At 41.9% G+C, this 20,269-nt stretch overlaps 2 protein-coding genes across 2 annotated transcripts in view; both read left to right on the top strand.

Annotated features, from left to right (window-relative positions):
- Positions 1–241: 241 nt before the first annotated feature.
- LOC124114811 lies at positions 242–13,853 on the top strand. Its single transcript, XM_046475590.2, has 8 exons — positions 242–566; positions 1,060–1,217; positions 3,245–3,416; positions 3,865–4,020; positions 5,142–5,297; positions 6,749–6,836; positions 7,361–7,421; positions 12,337–13,853. The coding sequence occupies exons 1-8, from the start codon at positions 431–433 to the stop codon at positions 13,351–13,353; spliced, it is 1,944 nt and encodes a 647-aa protein (XP_046331546.2). The 5' UTR covers positions 242–430; the 3' UTR covers positions 13,354–13,853.
- Positions 13,854–18,678: 4,825 nt separating this feature from the next.
- Positions 18,679–20,269, top strand: part of LOC124114810 (interleukin-6 receptor subunit beta-like) — a 62,326-nt gene continuing 60,735 nt past the window's right edge. Inside the window, exon 1 of the mRNA XM_046475589.2 lies at positions 18,679–18,821. The gene's annotated coding sequence lies outside the window, so the exon portion shown is untranslated. The remainder of the gene's footprint in view (positions 18,822–20,269) is intronic.

Genomic DNA, 20,269 nt, shown 5'->3' with positions numbered 1-20,269 from the left:
GTAACCTGTCCTCCTGTCATGTCGTCTGGCCAGTTTCTGTTATTTTCTATAGTCAATACCCCCGGAAGTGTCCAATGGGGAGATAAGTCTGTCCACAAGCAAGCAGTTAATAACCATGATGTCTTAGATACGTTAAGTTCCTGCCCAGTAACCTGTCTTCCCTTTACGTCGTCTGGTCAGTTTCTGTTATTTTCTATAGCCAATACCCCCGGAAGTGTCCAATGGGGAGATAAGTCTGTCCACAAGCAAGCAGTTAATAACCATGATGTCTTAGATACGTTAAGTTCCTGCCCGGTAACCTGTCTTCCCTTTACGTCGTCTGGTCAGTTTCTGTTATTTTCTATAGCCAATACCCCCGGAAGTGTCCAATGGGAAGATAACTCTGTACATAATACAGCAGAGAGACACACAGAATGGAACAAGCGAGGTGATGGAGGTGGCAGGATCGGCAACGTCCTATGACCTGCTGGTCGGGGAAGACCGGGAGTATAGCATTACTTTGAGAGGAGGAACACAGGTCGGCATGTCAGGAGAGTCGAATCCTATTGTGATTCCTGCTTATAACAGTGAGTTTGTGCCATATAGGCTAATACTAACATCGCTTATAAAATGTCATCTGTTCTGGACTTGTCCCACCCAGCGGACAACGTGGTGGTTGGGTAACTTCCCTGTACAGTACCTGGCGGTCTCGTTCTCTTGGGTATCACAGGGGGAAATGGCCCAGGGCCAAGAGGGAATCTGTCAGTACTGTAAAGTGATATAGTCCAAAATACACAGCATGCTAGTCATGTGCCATGACTGTGGAATTTATATTTTTCAGGTATTTTTGTTTACTAAAAGCCTAGGCAAGTCTAGCTCAAACTAAACCAAGTCTAGTTTGCTTGATTCCAAATATGAAAACAGCAGAAGAGGAAAGGTTTTTTTGGAGAAAAAAATGAATTATTATTTTTAAAATATGTTTTCATTGACCAATATATAAGTGTTAGTCTAACAGCATGCTAATGGACCCTGATAAAACAAGGCTTAACGGTACATATATGTTAGTGTTTTCCATTGTAGAAGTGCCCCACCCCTCGGACATCGTGGTGGAGGCAGACAGCTCAACCCTGTACATCGCCTGGGGGGTCCCGCTAGGGTCACAGGACCCCCACCAGGGGAGGGTCACAGGCTACACCCTGTACTACTGCAATGGGTCCAAGATCACCTCGAAATGTGAAGTAAGACTATTATTTTATTTGCTGTGCGAAATTTAAAAACGGGGTATTTAATAGGCGCGGCCACATGAACATCAGAGATCGCCACTGGGTGTTCCTGTCCAAGATGACACACACCACCGACATCACTGCATCCTAAGCCCCCGTTACACTATCAAAAACTTTGAGAAAAAAACTTGGTCAACGAAATTGTTTGACCAAGTTTTCTTGGTCCATGTTGGGCTGTTTACACTCGACAAAGTTTTTGACAGGCCGTCAAAGTTTTGGCGGGAATTATCTCGCCAAGATGGATCCTACTGAAGAAAAATGTTTTGCTGCTGTCATTTGTATTTTGTGTATTGCCATGTTGAGAAGGCGGCGTCGGCGAAGGCAAAGACATATTTGGTCCCGGGAATGGCTGCTCGTTGTTGAACAAAATCAATTAATTCTTCCAACATCTCGTCAGTCCAAAATAGTTGGCTTTTATTACTTGACTCTATGCACTTCCGTTTGAAAATGGGTTAATATTCCTTGCATTCTGATTGGCTAAATTAAACCAAGGTAATCAAACTTTGATCAAAGTTTGACGAGAAATAGGATTGGTTTCTATTCCATCAAAGTCCGTCAAAAACGTTGTCAAAGTTTTTGACAGCATGTTACACTATCAAAAACTTGGTCAAAATGGACAAAAAAGTTTTTGATAGTGTAACGGGGACTGAATTCAAGTGTGCAGACCTCCACTTAAACTATTATGACGTCACGTTCTTGCATTTGATTCTGAGCCAGGAATTCCCTTGTCATTCTCAACGTGGATTTTAAATAAGTAAAACATATGAATCCATATATGTCATTATGCAGAATTACAGTGAGAGAAAATATACATCAACCATAAGTTGATAAGTTAGAGCATTCACTCGAATATGTTGTTCCGTAAGTAGAATCAACTAGCCGCTTCTCATTGGTTCTAGACCGCCTCCGTGGCCTAGTGGTAGAGCGTCCGCCCAGTGAGCTGAAGGTCGGGGGTACGATTTCCGGCCGCGTCATATCAAATAACGTTAAGACATGGTACTTGTTGTTACCCTGCCCGACGCTCGGCATTAAGGGGCTTAAACAAGGACTGGTCGGCTCGAAGTCAGTATACTGTGTCTGAGTGGGTATTCATGTTAAACTGCAGTATGGTATCTCAGTTGGCTAGCACTATAAAATCGTCATTAGTCCGGACTAGTACAAGCAGACACACATGCATGAGTGTAATAATCTTGAACGCGACATTCTTCGTTCTGGAATCAACAGTTACTCATGATTCCCCCATTACACGTACCTCCTACTTTAAGGAGGAGGGTGACACTGATTGTGTACCACTACACTATTACAAGATGTCATTACACATTTCTTGCCAAATGTATTCGTTTTGTTTGTTTATTTGTTTACTGTTAACGCCGAACTCAGTGATATTATAGCTATGTGACGGCGGTCTGTAAATAATCGAACCTGGACCACACAATCCAGTGATTGATATCATGAGTATAGATCCACGGATTTGGGATACGATGACATGTATCAACCAAGTCAGTGAGCTTGTTTGTTTGTTTGTTATGTAACACTGCACTCAGCAATATTCCAGTTATATGACGGCGGTCTGTAAATAATCAAGTCTGGACCAGACAATCCTGTGATTGATATCATGAGCATCGTTCCACGCAATTGGGATACGATGACATGCATCAACCAAGTCAGCTAGCCTGACCCCGTTAGTCGCCTCTTACGACAAGAATAGTCGCCTTTAAAGGCAAGCATGGGTTGCTGAAGACCTATTCCTACCCGGCCAAATGTTTTTACTCTTATCATGCTCAAAGTGAGATTTCGATGTTGTGGTAATGGGTGACGGTTATTAGTTAAGGGGGTTAATATGTCGGTCATAGTACAAGAAATAAAGAGTAGATTTGGAATGGATTGTCATAACAAATTCAGGGTATCATTGGCATCAGAACAACACGATTACTTTATACAGTGATCGATCAAACGCCTAAACACATATTCCTCTTTTTCAGGATACCACCCATTGGCATCCATTTGCATCTGATGTCAGACACTATGAACTGAAAGTACAGGATGGTAACCTTGACAACAAGATGATCGGCGTATCAGCGGAGATGGAGACAGCCAATCGGAATGTCAGCAGTGGACTCAGATGGAATACATGTGTGTATAGGAGGAATCTCGGTAAGTAAGGGAAGCAGTATGTTTTCTACCATGGGTATTATCTTGTGTGATTGACACGTCCGAATCCACGTGAAAATTAGTCACGATCACCCAGCTTGTCGGGGGAGGCAAAGAGAATAGAGATGGGTGTTCGGGTTCTAACATGGTTAATCATGGTCCTATGACGTGGAAAGTTGCTCATGATTTCAACCACTGGTTTGCTTGGTCCTGTTTGATCTTAACTGGACGATGTATACTGGTATATAGCCGGGATCTTTCCTCACTTCGGAGTTCAACAAAAAGACAGACTCGTCTTTTATAATGATTTGAGCAAAACATTTGGGTCTTCAGGAATAATGTTCTCCTTCCATCATCCAACGAATATAGTAGGTATATTCACCGACTATAGGTACTCGAGTCGACTTCAAACTTAACAAACTGATGAGCAGTTTCACGACCTTTTCTTTAGTACCGCCATCGCCACGTGGAGTCGTTTTCTCCCGCCACCAGCCGGACAACGCCTTGAGCGTGGAGTGGACCAAGTTTGTCTGTGCCGAGACTCCCATCTATGTCAGCTATTATGTGGTGTCTCACTGTATCACCAACAACCATGGCGGATGTGCAGGTAGGTGCCCGTTTCAAGTTAAACCCTACACACCATGTCTCACTATACCTCCAACAACCATGGCGGATGTGCAGGTAGGTGCCCGTTTCAAGTTAAACCCTACACACCTAGCTCACTATACCTCCAACAACCATGGCGGATGTGCAGGTAGGTGCCCGTTTCAAGTTAAACCCTACACACCATGTCTCACTATACCTCCAACAACCATGGCGGATGTTCAGGTAGGTGCCCGTTTCAAGTTAAACCCTACACACCATGTCTCACAATACCGCCAACAACCATGGCGGATGTTCAGGTAGGTGCCCGTTTCAAGTTAAACCCTACACACCATGTCTCACTATACCGCCAACAACCATGGCGGATGTGCAGGTAGGTGACTGTTTTAAGGACCCGTATGTAAGTCGTCACTATGTGACATGTCATACTACCGCCAACAGTAAGAGTGGATATTCAGGTAGGTGACTGTTTCAGGGAATTCAATTTTTGATCAATTGTATTGCAAGAAACTTCAAGTTCGATTAAAATAATTTTATTCTGAATAGCAATGCGCATTTGTACAAGATCCACAGCAATAACTAGACAGAAGTCCACGCCTCTTACTCATGCATATACACATGACAAACAAGAGTTGGATACACGAGTTCGAAAGCATATCCATTGATGTCTGTTTACAATTCCTACCAGATAATGGTAACTGAACATGGTTCAGTTGGAATTGCAATCTCTAAACATGGTCACCCGTGAAGATCCGGGGTAGAATAGGTCTTCAGCAACCCATGCTTGCAGTAAAAGGCGACTATCCTTGTCATAAGAGGCGACTAACGGGATCGGGTGGAAAGTCTCGCTGACTTGGTTGATGCATGTCATCAATCCCAATCGCGTGGATCGATGTTCATGATGTAAAACACTGGATTGTCTGGTCCAGCCTCGATTATTTACAGACCGCAGTCATATAGCTGGAATATTGCTGAGTGCGGCGTTAAACAACAAACAAACAAATAAATATTTGGTATTTCAGACTGCTGTTGGCAGCAGCTTGTGTTGCTATATGTAGTTACTTGTTTCTACACAGTGTGGCGTATTAATGAATATAACTCGATAAACATTGCTGGTATTTTCAGGTCTGTCAGTGCAGGTCAATGTGTCCACCACAAAGGAAAGTCAGGTCATCCAGGGCCTGTCAGCAGGAGTGAGGTACAGGGTGACACTCCGAGCTGTGTCCAGGTCAGGGGACGGGCCAGAGAGTGAACCCATCACCAGAGTTGTTGTTAATAGTGGTAAGGGTTACATAATTACCTCTGCTTTATTTGACCAAAGAGTGACACCTCACTCCGAGCTGTGTCGAGGTCAGGGAGGGGCCAGAGATTGAAGCCATAAACAGAGGTGTTGTTAATAGTGGTAAGGAATACCTACTTAAGCTCTGCTCTGTGAGGACCAGAGTGTGATAGTTTAAGCGAAGGATTATATATCTGTCAGAAACAGCTTACACATTAAATTCATCTTCAATGCTTTACAGGTTTCTTGATTTACATATTGCATTGATCAAGATCAAACTTTGTAGTTTAACGGTGATTATTGATTTTAAAATTATGTAGAGTGATTTTTATTTTACAAAAAGCTCGTATTAATGATATATGATGATGATGTGTTACATCCTTTCACGTTGAAGTTTATTGTAATGCTTAAGAAATTTAGAATGGTCAACATCAGTTTTTGAAGGGATATATCTCTTACGCTATGTCTAAATGTATCCGAAACCATTGACACATTTCAAACATCGTGTCTTATCCATACAAATGAAAAAACAAACAATTCTTACATCTGACACCACGTTACATTTACCTTTATAATCAAGCATTTTTACAGTGTATAACACTGGTGAGGATAAATTGCAGATAGTTCAACAAAATCCAGTATTTTACAACACAGCCTTGAGTAACTGTAAACCTGTTATATCGACCCAAAATAACCTATGACATGCAAATTTGCAAACTCTAAGACTTTGAAAACGTTTAAAGAAAGAGGCATGAACCTTTTCCAAAACAGTATTAATTGATAATTGTTTTTAACAATGCTAGCTTAATTTTGACAAATTTAGTACAGATGAAACTGTTAAGCTGAAATATGTATAATAGGTACGGCTTTTATATATTAAATAATTGGTCGGCACCCTTAGCAACAGGCCTTTGTAATAAGGATCCAATCAGCATGTCACAAATTTTAATCCTTTAATCCTTATCCTTACTGTACATGTGGCTTCATTATCCGTGTGCTTCATTATCTATGTGCTATTTGGTATTCTTACTGTACACCTGGCTTCAGCCAGTCATATGTGTGCTTCTCGTTATCTATTACCTGTTGCTGTCAATGTTAATCTGTTTATCACAACAGAATATGCATGAATACCTCTCTCCGCTGGGTTGTAGTCACTCTATCTTGATAACGGTGTAAGAATCTACATTTAAACGTCGCCATAAAAAAAAAAATCAGAAGTTGTTATCCATATAGTTTTACATTTTGTTATTTACTCTAAAACTTCTAGAATGCCAATTAGAGAGCTTGTTAGGCCTCAGTAAGCAACTTTACAGTGAGATGTAAAAAATGGAACCACAAGAATACCTTTTAAACTGAATTTGTTTTACCTTGAAAAGTACTTGCGAGGTGAACTTGCATGAAGAACCCAAGAATTATGTGGGGAATAACTATATCTTCAGCATGTCTTTAACAGATTTGACTTCAAGGCAGATTGCAGGCATATCTCTTGGTGGAATCTTTTCTTGCATTGTGTTTGTTTTGTTTGTCAACTGCTGCATAAGGTACGTGACATGGATAAAGATCATAGGTTCTGGAAAATCTCCCGAGGTAAGTGAGTTAACTGACAAAAGAACGTCCAAATCCCCGTGGAAACTGGACTACTAACTCCCTTGCCTCGGGAAGATGGTTCAGAAACTACTACATAAAGACTATGGTATGAGGTCAAGTTCTTTTATGTGCATTTCCCATACAGATCTTCAAGTGTTAAATATCGCATACTTCACTATAGACTTATAATAATGATATAGCTGGAATACTGGCCGTCGAGTTAGCCAACAAACAAATCATGTTCATGTACAGATTATTACAACTCTAAGAGCTATTCCCTTCAAACATTTGCCGATTTCGTCTCCACTTACCCTCGGAACAAAGAACATGGGTAGATTGACCATCACACGATCAGACAAGAGTTTCCCCTTTGGGAAAAACACTTTGTTTCCTGCATGAATTATACATTCTTGACTGTGGCTAAAACCACATGTAAGCTAGTTGACACTATTCATCATAATGTACATACTCATTCCAGGAAACTGCACAAGACGTACAACAGTATGACTTTAGAAATCAAGCTGCCACCATTGACAGAGGTAAGTGTCTGTTGCAGACACGTGCGTGGTAACTTTCAGGAGTGTTTCAAGAATGAAAGTAAAGCTGCGAGAAAAACTTGTTTACAACCCAGAGAAACTGCAAAGGAATGGAGGCAAGCATATTTAGTAGGATAAGAGTGGACATTGAATCAGGGTACAAATAGAGAATCTCACCAGAGTGTCTTTTGATATCAAAAGACACAAGGGTGAGAATTTGTTTATCATCCAACATCATCCTTCCAACTTTTTCAGTTAGCAGTGTCTTAAGTGTAAAAAGTACTGCTAATAGCTTCAGTAGCAGAGACATTAGTGATGTCATTTGATTGTGACGTCATGGTAACCAATGACGTCACAATGGTCTGCAAAGCAGTGTAGATATCGCTTGATCTCACCCAAGCGATATCTCCTGTGGGAGCCAGTTTTGGATGATAAAAGAGTGTTTTCATACAATTGACATGTATTCATGTCAAGTGAGTGAATGATTTAGAATGAAAATATTAGCTTGATGAGAAAGGGAAACTTAAGGCAGTGCATAAGTTATATTGCATTATGTAAGCTTGATGAGAGCATGAAACTTAAAGAGCCCAACGTCAGTGGAACATACAGGAATATGGTTATGGTCCTGATAGGCCTAGGATCCATAAAAGAGGTGAATCTTGGATCAAAACAGAAGACTAGCAAATCAGTCGGTTATGAGAGAGAGTGAATGTCTTTGAACCGGATAATAGGACCGAGTCAATGACAATCCCGACTGTTTTCTGAACTGGGTATTGTTCCAATAGATACATTTGTAATCGAAATATTGCTGGGGCACTTAAAGGTAAATGTTTAAAGGTAATTCTCACACCATGCATTTCATCCTTCTTCTTTTGATCCTCATGTGGACAAAGAACAATGTCTCCAGCTTCTAGAAACATTTCGCCCAGCGCATCCCAGCATCATCATGGTCACTACACCAACAAATGGGTCATGCACTGTAATCTCGTGCATTGTGACCTCACATGACTTCATCACCCGACTACCCCTGCCACATCATTCTCTTTTTCATCTCCACCGTGAGGAGAAGTGTATTGAGTTCTAGAGAATGAATTTTATTTTTTGTTTGTGTGAGCCAGCTCCTCATATCAACATCTATGACACTAATCAAAGAAGATGGATGGGAACGGAACATGATAAACGCCCGGCCTGTAAATAATGCTGACATACTTATTCCACTCCTGGTACTCATGATCTTTGTTGCGATTGTTGCGGCCTTTCCTCTACGGACCACAGATGTTTCCTGTGTTCTCACCTCTTTGAGGAACCTTTTGACATCTAGTAAGCAAATACCATAATTGTAATATTGACCACCGTTTGAAATCAAAGGATGCAGAACACAGGCCTTCCTCAGCAAAAAAAACAAGCCTCTTACAGGCTGTCCCATCCACTGTAGCAGTAGTCAAACCACCTCCTGGGTACCCTCTTTCTCGTTTTGGACAGTTTCCTCCATGAAGAAGTTCCCGCCAAAACGAAGCAGTTGTCTGTCCCCCGATCACCACTTACCACACCTACGCTGAAGCCGCCTCGGATGTCCGCACGGTCATATCTAAAGACAGCTCGTCTATGCAAGCTTCAACAGTCACTATTAGCGACTCTCCTAGTGTTCCCTGAGGGTCAGCCAAGAGTTGCTCATCTTCCCCTGCTCTTCCGCCTAATGTTCAAGTTGTCATCATCGGCAGGATCGTTCCCATTCTTATGACTCAGATCCACAACAATATCACTATCAGCCTTCGTACACGGATCACCAGTGACATAACGAGTATGGGATAGCTGGAATCCACACCCTCCTGCTATGGATCAATATCTCACATATACCCTTATGTGTTGCCTGGATGATATACTGTTCAACGTCGTTACCCATCTTATCCTGACTGCAGATCTTGTCCGACTTTTATCCCTTTACGCCTCTCCCAGATCGATCTTTGGAGCACCATCAATACACTAATTGTTGTCGACACTCTTCTACGTGTCAAGGTTCATCTGCTATTGACGCTCAATTGGATCGTCAAACACACAGTAGATTGGCATCGCATTCTTTGTCTCCGGTCCTTGTGCAACCAACCCCAGCTGTGTCTGTACCAACAGCCCTCCCTCTGCCTAACGTCTGGGATAATAGAGACCAGACCAGCCTTTCATCTATTGACTCTGAGTCACTCCTGCAGGCCATGACCTCTGCTCCACAACAACGTTCTTGTCAGCTGCCGTTGTCTCCTTCCTACTGACACTACGACTTTTTCCTCGTCTACGACACTAGTCGCTCATCCTGGGTCCGTAGCTCCTGTTTAACCTGATGCTTCTATTGTGCAGCTAGATGTCACCACAGACAGTCAGGCCTCCTCTACTGGTAGCTTCGACACTTTTGATCCAGCCGTCATCCTTCCCTGGATTGTGGACAGGCTCCAGTTAAAATGAAATATCTCCGCAGATGACCATCTTACAGGTTTCGTCATTCCTAGTGACAGTTCCTCCTCCATCTCGATGTCTCCTAGGCCTCACTTCCACCTAATACATTCATCGCCTGAATCCCTACATCGTTTTGAAAGGCTTGTCACCAAAGGGTATTCGATGAGAAGAACCATCACTGAGGCTCAACGCACCTCTGCCAAGGCCTTACATGACCATAAATGGAATGCATTCGAAGCTGTAATACTGTTGGGCTCATGACATCATGCAGCCGACCGCTGCTTCTCCTCAACAAGTATCTGCAACATCTGAGATCAACTCGGAAGCTTAAAGGCTCTACTTTGTCCACATATCTCGCTGCGATCAACTCCATCATTGCCACTACAACCGGATCTAAGATCTCCATGGTTGTTGAACTGCAGTCCCTCCTTCGGGCCTACAAGTTGGCTCACCAGTTGTCTCTTTTCTGGCCGCCCAATTGAGATCTTAACATCATCCTCTGCCATCTGACCTCTGCAAAGAATGAACCAAGAATGAAGGACTTTGAGTTGATCACCTTTAAGACGGTCTTTCTCCTGGCCTTTGGAATCACTGCTGTGAGGTCCACGCTCTCAATGTTAACCAGGCCCATTTCAGAGAATTCACAATGGGAAGGTCTTTCTGGGGCATTGCTTTGACTTCTGGGACAGTCAGCCGGTTGCTTTTACCATCCCATTGTTGGCATCCATCCTGAACCCAGATGACCGTGAAGGCATCTCCTTATGCTTGGTTAGAGCTCACTTCGTTGTGCCGCAAGAGACTCCTCCTCCCACATTCCATGGCAGTCACACAACTTCCATTTGGCTCCACTGGACTATTGCTAGATGCCCTCCTCCTGTGATATCCAATCCACGTAAGACTAAAGCCATTACCTCTACAGTGGCCTTGAACAGCAATTTACCCTGTCTACCATCATGGAGGGTTGTTTTGGACGTTCGGCACTGTCTTTGCTACCAACTATCTACTTGACATTTCAGTACTAGTCAAAGACGTTCAAGGCCTCAACCAATTTGGCCCCTTGATCTTGGTGCAAAAGTTGACGGCTGGACACCAGCACAGATAGATGATACTATGTACCCACTCCTTCAGCCAAGTACTCCATGTCCTGTCCATACAGAATAAACATTTGAATGTCCTTCCTTTGTTAATTGTCTTTATTATTTGGGTTCCCAGACTGAGTACCCCGTGGACGGTGTTCTACCTCGTCTGTAGAGACTCTGGTCTTCCATGTTTAAGTTGCTGTTTCAGCGGTGTCCCAAACCCTTAATGGCCTCTGCTTTGTGCACGTTATGTCTTAGTATTGGTTTGAAGATCCTCTTGTGGATGTTGTTGATCGTTCCTCTTCTCATCTTTGAATGCTTCAGTCTCATTTTGGCTCTGCTTGACTATCCTTGGGGCCTATGCCTTCACTGAATTACCTCCTCCTGTCAAAATCCAATCCCCAGAGACAATTCGTCCGGGTTCTGTCTTAAACAATTGTCATACCTAAAACAATTCTCAACTCATTGTCTAAAGGTTCACATATATTTCCCCATATATTATTTATATTTCAGATGCAATTTAAAGCAGATCGGGACATGCGGAATTATACAATATGATTGAACACATTTAACTGGGTATATTTTTAGATGCATGACATATGTAAAAACAGAAAATATTTCTGAGGGTTTCTTTGACGAAGAACTTGAAATCATACGCGCATTCTGATTGGTTTGTCGTATTTTTGCACATAACATTCATCGATAGGGGGACAAGTCTTCTTGCAGGCTACGGAAAGGGGCGAGTAGTGATGAATGCCCCAGAGACAAGAGCCCCCTACACATGTTATACACGATTTCATGTTGTTACGTCCGACTGGCATAAAAGGGTCACATCACCTGTAAGTTTTTGTCTTTTCGAGACTAGGCAGTGTTATAGCCGAAATGTTTGTATCACTGGTTATCACCAGCCTCCTCGTGTAGGTCTTACGGTTGTAGTCTATACAGGCTAACATATCTGCACCCCACCATCCAAGCATGGGATAAATACATGTGTGAGATGGGATAAGTTTTACAAATATGTAAATTTTACATTAAATTCTATAGTTATAATACTTATCCTATCTCACACGTTATATGTCACAACGCACGAGATTACAGTGATTGACCAATTTGTTTGAGTGGTGATCATGATGATGCTGGGATGTGCTGGTTTTTTCAACATTTGACGAGATCTTAAAACAGAGTGGTGAAGTTTGAACAATCATCATCAAACTATAGGGATTTGCAGCTATGAATTAGCAACCAATGTATGTTGGATAGTAAAATCAGAGCAGTATATAGCCAGGATTTCACAGTTAATTATATTATGTATATACATGACCAGGACAGTCTACATTTGTTGTTTGCAATTATTGTTTCTCCTTTAAAAAAGGCATAACCATGCTTTTTTGCAGGTCGACGAGAATGAACAACACATCATAAGGGAAACTGTTACCATGGAAACTCATAATGAGAAACTGAGAAAGGGTACACAAACATCAACCATTGAGAAAAAGCCAAATAACAATGAAAACACATTGACACGTGTCGAGAAAGTGAATCCCCAAACATCCCTGATGTCTGGGCATGACATGTCTGAAAAGCCTAAGACAAATCTAGAAACTGCCCAAATCCCACAGGATGATCTGAAACCTCTGTGTAAGCTTGTTGACACCCCATGTTCAGGAAGAGAGTGTGACCAGGTGAAGACATCACTGCAGAATAAAACAGATACATCCAGCAGCCTGGCGGACAACTGTCTGAAGTTTGCTCTGTTCGGCAACTCAGAATCCACCAGACAGGATGCTGGCAGTAATTACATTACAAGGGACAAACTGTCACTCCTGCTAGGAAAGACCACTCCATCTCCTTGTGATGCCCCATTTGACGAGTCTTCCTATTCCTCGGGGCAGGACACAGCATCAAGCCCTCCTCCTCCATATGAACCACCTCGATCTCCTGATGACCAGAAGTTGGAGACCCCCCCACCAACCTACAGCTACTATGTCTCATTATCCCAGGCAGATTTCCCATCGGCTCCCAAAGAGATGTTTCCATCATGCACCAACTCTCATCCCCTCTCAACATTGTTGGAACATCAGTCACCCTCTTCCTCTCCTAGTGATGTCCCCAACGACCAAACTCAGCCTCATGGAGAATCTATAGGTCCCCAAGGACTCAACATAGCCCCAAAACTTCAAAGTGAAACTGACAGTCCATACATCCCTTTGGACAAAGTTCCACCACCTCCACCACCTGAGGAACAGAAGACAGTTTCACCTCCTGCTGGTGGATATGTGTCTGTGCCAGATGCCTCACAGCATCAGTCACCCTCTCACTTTCCTAGTGATGTGTCCTTTGACCAATCTCAGTCTGACGAAAGTGGCAGCTGGTCCTCGAGGACACAACATAGCCCACAAACCTCCATGTGAAAGTCATGCCACAGACGGCTCATACATCCCTTTGGACAAAGTTCAGCCACCTCCACCACCTGTGGAACAGAAGACCGTTTCACCTTCTGCTGATGGGTACGTGTCTGTATCAGATGCCTGACAGATGATGATGATGTACAAACCTGGATTAGAAAATCAGCATTATCGGGAAAATGCTGTAAACTAGATATAAATGGCACCTGGAATTGAAAATCCAAAAGATCATTGCAAAGCAAAAGAATCAGGAACTATTGTCAAATTGGGTGTGATGGCTGTTTGACCAAAATACACCATGTATATGCCAAGTTATCACAAAGTCAGCATCATGATAACATGTTTACCTATTTGAAGAATGAGACGTTTTAGAATGAGAGAATTAACAATATAACTGTCACATTTGACCAGACCATTTTCAATCTCATTCAAATCAGACCTTAGTTCTCGCTACCGCTAAACAAAGATCTAAGGACATCCCATTACGGGTCATGTCAGACCGACCTTGCGCGAACTTTGACCGACCATAGGAATGACCAATCAGAAGGCAGCCTTCTCGTGCTTTACGGCATAAATTTCAAACTGGCGACTACGCTTCGAAACACATTTTGACAAATTCTCGATTACAAATTTGAAACCTGAACAAAAAGACCATTCTGGAATGACTAATAGATGGTCTAGAATGTAAAGATTCAGTCGTTAAACCCGTAACTATCGTTGGGAATACCCCATGTTAAAGTTTTCGTGATTACATGAGTTTGTTTGTGTCACTTTCATAAACTGGTAAGCGACGAGCTGATTGGTCGGATGAAAGGTCGTTCTGACGTGACCCCTAATGGGATGTCTTCAGATATTTGTTTAGCGGTAGCGAAAACTAGGATCTGATTTTAATGAGATTGGACCATTTTAAACAGGATTTATTGCACCCAGGACAGAAAAGGTAATAAAGGTGTCCTATTTGTCCAAAGACTAAGACTTTCGAGAAACCAAAGAAACTTTCCTTCAGACCATGAGAACTTCGGCATCGAGCAGTGAGCATTCAGCTCCATATTATAATACGATATCATCCATATCTTTTGATTTTTTAAATATATCTATTTTGTCAATATAAGATTACACTATATTGGGTACAAAACATATGGCCACTTTTAGAGTTTATTGTGTACTCAATCGCTTAAGGTGAAATTGGTTACGAACTAGGTCGCTCATGTCTCAGAAAATTTATGTGTGTATTGCAGTGTAATAATATACGAAATTTAACTTGTGTGCAACTGTAGCTCACATCTCCGACCATTACTGTCCACACAATGAACTTACTAACACTTGCGCCTTATAATTTATTATGAGAACTGATCATTTTGAAAGGAAACTGTGGGCGTGACAAAAAGCTGAGTTCCGGGGTTAAGGGGTATATATGGAGGACACCCACAAGTCGTAACCGTCGTGACCCGTGAAGATCCGGGGTAGAATAGGTCTTCAGCAAACCATGCTTGGCGTAAAAGACGACTATGCTTGTCGTGAAAGGCGACTAACGGGATCGGGTGGTCAGGCTCGCTGACTTGGTTGATGCATGTCATCGACCCCAATTGCGTGGATCGATGTTAATGATATCAATCACTGGATTGTCTGGTACAGACTCGGATTATTTACAGACCGTCGTCATATAGCTGGAATATTGCTGAGTGCGGCGTTAAACAACATACCAACCAAACCAACGTAACCGTCGTGGTGCACGTGGTCCTGTGCACAACCCACAGGTCACAAATCAGGTGAAGGTAAGCAACGTCGGTCGTGGAGGGGAGTCCTTGGATTGGTGACCGCGTTTCGGCAGCTTGGCTCCTGGGAGATTCTTGGGCTTCGGTCCTGCCCCACACCGAAGCACATGCAACACACGGGCTTGGGCAAGCATGGCTCTGTTCACCAAGCAGTGAATGGGTACCCGGTAGGATGATCGCAATAAGCGGAATCATGTCAAAACACTGTGTTAGTGGGATAGGGTTCTTCTCCTTTCAAGGTGAACTGTTCACATCGTCATCATTTGTACTTTATATATGTGTGTACACTATTGTATTGTATTGTGTTATATTGGTGTATTTACATCATGTTGCATGTATCACAAGCTGCATTTAGCTTTCGATGAATATGTAAAATGTACGTCAATAACATATTTCAAGTTTTGGACTTGTAATAACAATGTTACATATTTTTTATCTGGCATGTCAAATATGCATGCTATGCTGATAGGAAAATAGCCAACGTTGTACTAAAACAAATTTTATTTCATCCAAGATTGTGTTATTATAAATTACTTCTCTTAGTAACTAGGAAAACTTTGTTGATCGTAGTAAAGTTCATACTGAATTATCTCCCTTCGTTACTAGGGACGCCAAGCTCCTTCCCAGCGCGTGACGCCTTCGTTACACCCTCGGTAGTCTGTCTTACAGACCCTGATACAAATATATATCAAATACAGCCCATGCAAGTCTATAATGTTTGGCAAGTCTAGATCACTGCAGTATCAGGAAATCTGAAAATGAAGAGAGTCACTGGGCTCCTTTTTATTATATTTTTATTAAGATAACTGAACAACTGGTTTTTTTATGTACGATATGTTCATTTCAGAGACTAGATTTTAGTCTACACCCTCGGTAACATCACTGCCACCAGTGTGGGCGCGGCCATTACAAGAATCTTGAAATTTGCCCTCTAACACCATATGTAGTAACGTTTATACTTTAAAATTTGTTTATGTCTTTGGGAATGCCATCATATTTCATTTTGAAAAGGTTTACAACTGACCATGTTTTCCAGATTTACTTTGTTGTTTTAATAAACAGATTGGTTCGAGATGGCAGACTAACGGAAAATCAACCAACTTCTTCCTTACATTCTTACCATATCAATTAAAGATGATAGTTTTAACGAAATAGAAATTCAAATTGACAAACAAAGAAAGTAATTTATCAGCGGTAAGTGTATTCGGCGTCACGACAGTCGTGACTTGTTTGTAAACATAACGGTCATTCGGTTGCGAGTTCAACTCCAAGCATAGTTGGGGCTACCTATCACAGTGGGGAGTTTTCACTGGTGGCAGCGATAGTATAGAGAACTCCGCGAACGTATCGCTGTGCGGAGATTCATAGGGACGCATGACAATTATCCAGCAATGATTATCTCCCTTTGGCGCTACAGTTGTACAAACGTGTATGTGTCTTCGTTTGGCTTATTGGGGTCTCTGTGGTATTTTATTATCAAGTTATATGTATTTGATAAACACTTAGTAAATTAATAAGCTAGGTTAAGCATACGAGTTAAACCTAGAGTAAACCGAGATGACGTGTTATGGTTCCGGCCATACTTGTAATCTCTATGGACTGAGAGCCTTTGCTGTCATTCATGTCGTATGACTATGATGTTTACATGTTTGTTATTATTTTTTATATGTCACTCTGTTTTTTGTACATCAGTTAAGTGTATAAACTATGTTAATAAGAAAACACGTGACGACTGCAGTAAGTCTAAAAATATTTTAAACCTATTGCCGTAGTTATTCTAAAATATAATACTCACAGATAATTTTAACATTTATTTGTTTTATTGCTTTTTGTATAGCATAACATCTTTATAATTATTTTGTAATTATAATCATCACTTGCGCTCACGTAGTAAACGGAATCACATCAAAACACTGTTCTCGTGGTTTTCTTCTCTTTTCAAGGTTCCTAAAATGTACAATTCCCCGCTACTGAGTCAGGTCTCTACTTATCATTATAAGAAGAGGCCTCATAAATTATCGACGTGAAAGTCAAAATCGGACGATGGACTCTGCTTTTTTACTGATAATAGAAAGGGTTTGGTTGCTCTCAGTGACACAGCCCCTGTGGTAATTCAGTATTTAGATTAAAATATAAGCGACAGAGTCCTTTCCATATTCAAAAGAAATCTCTGCCAAAAGCAGAATCGATCGATTGGGCGATTCCGACTTTGCGTTTATGAATCACAAGCAAACAGTGACGTTATCGAAAAGGTGAGCGTATCCTGCTCCGCCGGCGGCTTCCGTCACAAACACATGCAAAGGCATGGAATATTTTAACCTAAAATAACACTGGAACATACAGTACAACTCAAAATAGGGAATTGCATCGGACATCATTCTTGTCACTGATGCGTCAAATTTTGAAATGTCCTCAACATGTCCAAAGAGGTTTTTTGAAATCTTGAGGCCTTGAATGTTGTAACCTTGATCAAACTTCTGAGCAAGAGCATACTAGTATTCGATTGCTCCTCAAACGTTGTGAAATGTAGACACCAACGGCTGGAGCTGTAGGAAAATTGCTCGACATAAAGGGAAAGTCCCCCTCTTGTCATATAGAATGTAGAGAGTGTGTTTATGCATATAGATCTAAATATGAAACAGATGAGGCAGCCTCACTGGTCTCCTCTATTTCTAGTTCGGTGGGTAAATCAATAGAAGGGAATTGATGAATATTTCATGGTCATTGAACGATATCAGATTATCATATTCCTGAAGCTCCAGTCCGAGCAGAGATTCCGATTCATATGTATAAAAAACAGATCAGCATGATGGGAACACAGTTGCTGCCCATTGGGATGCTTACTTCTTGTCTTGTCTGTTTTTCATAGATGTTATCAGTGACGAAAGTCTAGTATTTCACTTACTGTTTTCTCAATAAACTTCATAGGTCTTCAGCAGCCCATGCTTGCCGTAAAATGCGACTATGCTTGTCGTAAGAGGCGACTAGCGGCAAGGGTGGTCAGGCTCGCTGACTTGGTTGATGCATATCATCGTATCCCAGTTGCGTAAATAGATGTTCATGATATTTATCACTGGATTGTCTGGTCCAGATTCGATTATTTACAGACCGCCGTCTTATAGCTGGAACATTGATCAGTACGGCGTTGAACAACAAACAAACAAACAAACATATAACATACCCGGCAAACGAAAAATCAAGACAAATTAAACGAGGATTGAACTTGTAAACGGGATTTACATTACAGTTTTAAGAAGTTATTAGACGGACCCTGGCGCGGATGTGGGATTTAGAAAAGGGGGCGGAGGAGATGTGTAGGGGGGAGAGGGGACCGCACATTATACCGGGTCGCGACGTTTACATAAATACGACAGGTTCACACGACAGCCAGCTGTTTAAAAGGAGCAACCCCTCATACACTGACTACCACCCTCCCCCTTGGATCCGCCCTAGACGTATCGTCTTCAGATTTTAGAGTCAAGCCAAAAGCCTCCCCTGTTACCTGAGCAAAATTTTCAACTGTCCGATATCACTTCTGTGTAACGTATAAATCTCGCCTCGCACTAGCAAACATGACCCACATTCGCACAATTTCCGGGAATCACGGTCGCCGAGACTTGTAAAGTCGCAGTTTCGCTGTGTGGTAGAGTTAGACAGTTGGACACGATCGCAACAGTTTTCACTGACGGGAAATTAAAGGTAGGTTAATGTGAAATCACTGTATAGCAGTGTTGTAGTAGAGTGTTGTGAGTACGTGTATACAATAGCCCGTTCTCAATACAGGGAAGTTAACAGGTGTAAGATAGGGTCGATATCTACAGCGACATGCGGGAGAATTGCCGAGCTTTATCGAGTGGTATGTACGCTGTATGACCCCCACGGTCTGTGTGGTTGGTGTACCATATATCTACTCACATGTCGACTCTTGGGCGAATTTAGGAATACAAATGTAAGCCTGTTAATATGTCACAACAATACGAAAATATTATAGTTACATATAGGATTTCAACATGTTTACGGATTGTGATATAATTTCGAGGCAATTACAGGACTGGTTATTAATCATTGGGAAGGTGGTCGGGGATTCTGGGCATGACAACGAAAGTGGGGGATCGGCAAAAGGAGGGAGGGGGGGGGGGGGGGGATGAGTAACTGACAGTTCTAGTTTTTAAACTAAAAACAGGTTGGAAATTATACATTATATGAGGACTGAAGAAAACAACACTGATTTTTCTTGCCCTTTTAGAAATGTAGTCCTTGTTCGCTGACATTACTGGGGGACATGATTGTTAAGACATAATACATTATGTCCTGTCACTGTGTGTCATTGTCACCGTCATACTGGAAATCCGCGGGAATCCTAGGTTAGAATAGGTCCGCACCAACCTGCACTGTCGTAAGAGGTCAGGCTCGGTGACTTAATTGCGTAGCCTGGTACTCCGACTGCGTGATCGTTGCTCAAAATATTAATCACTGGATTGTCTGATCGAGACTTGATTATTTTCACGCTGTATAATTTACTCATTAATGAATTAATTAATTTACGGATATATTAAATATGACATTAGTGCCTACTTTTAAACATTCAATTCACATTTTACTCACAACGTCGATTGGTTATGACGGCGGTCTGGAAATAACCGAGTCTGCGTGACTACCCCGACTGCGTGATCGTTGCTCAAAATATTAATCACTGGATTGTCTGATCGAGACTTGATTATTTTTACGCTGCAGTCATTTTCCGGGAATATTCCCGAGCGGCGTTAACAACATAGAAGTCCCTGCATATTCACTACAGCTAATATTATTCTTCATGGGTGATAAGTGTACTCTTGTGTGTTCGTGTATCAACGGGAATCTGAAGTAGAATTCATAACAAAACCCGTGATATATTCAGCAGTGTGTGCGTGTGGGCGTGCGTGTGTGTGTATCATAAGGTTATATGGTTATAGCTACGTAAATATATGGGAATTCTGGGTATTTTTCATTCATAAAATATTGTCTATTGGGCAAAACAAAGATTTTTCCTGTACAGAGCGATTTATATATGGTACCACTGTCGCCAACGATATCACGCGGGTGCAGGCTAAAACGGCACCTCAGCAAAGCGTCATCGATTTCTGGGGCGAAAACGGTGACTAATTGTC

The sequence above is a fragment of the Haliotis rufescens genome, unplaced genomic scaffold (genome assembly GCF_023055435.1).
Source record: "Haliotis rufescens isolate VD_foot unplaced genomic scaffold, xgHalRufe1.0.p SCAF_2, whole genome shotgun sequence".
In the NCBI taxonomy this organism is placed as follows: Eukaryota; Metazoa; Mollusca; class Gastropoda; order Lepetellida; family Haliotidae; genus Haliotis; species Haliotis rufescens.
The sequence above is the reverse complement of the archived record's forward strand: the minus strand, read 5'-3'. Positions and strand labels throughout refer to the sequence as shown.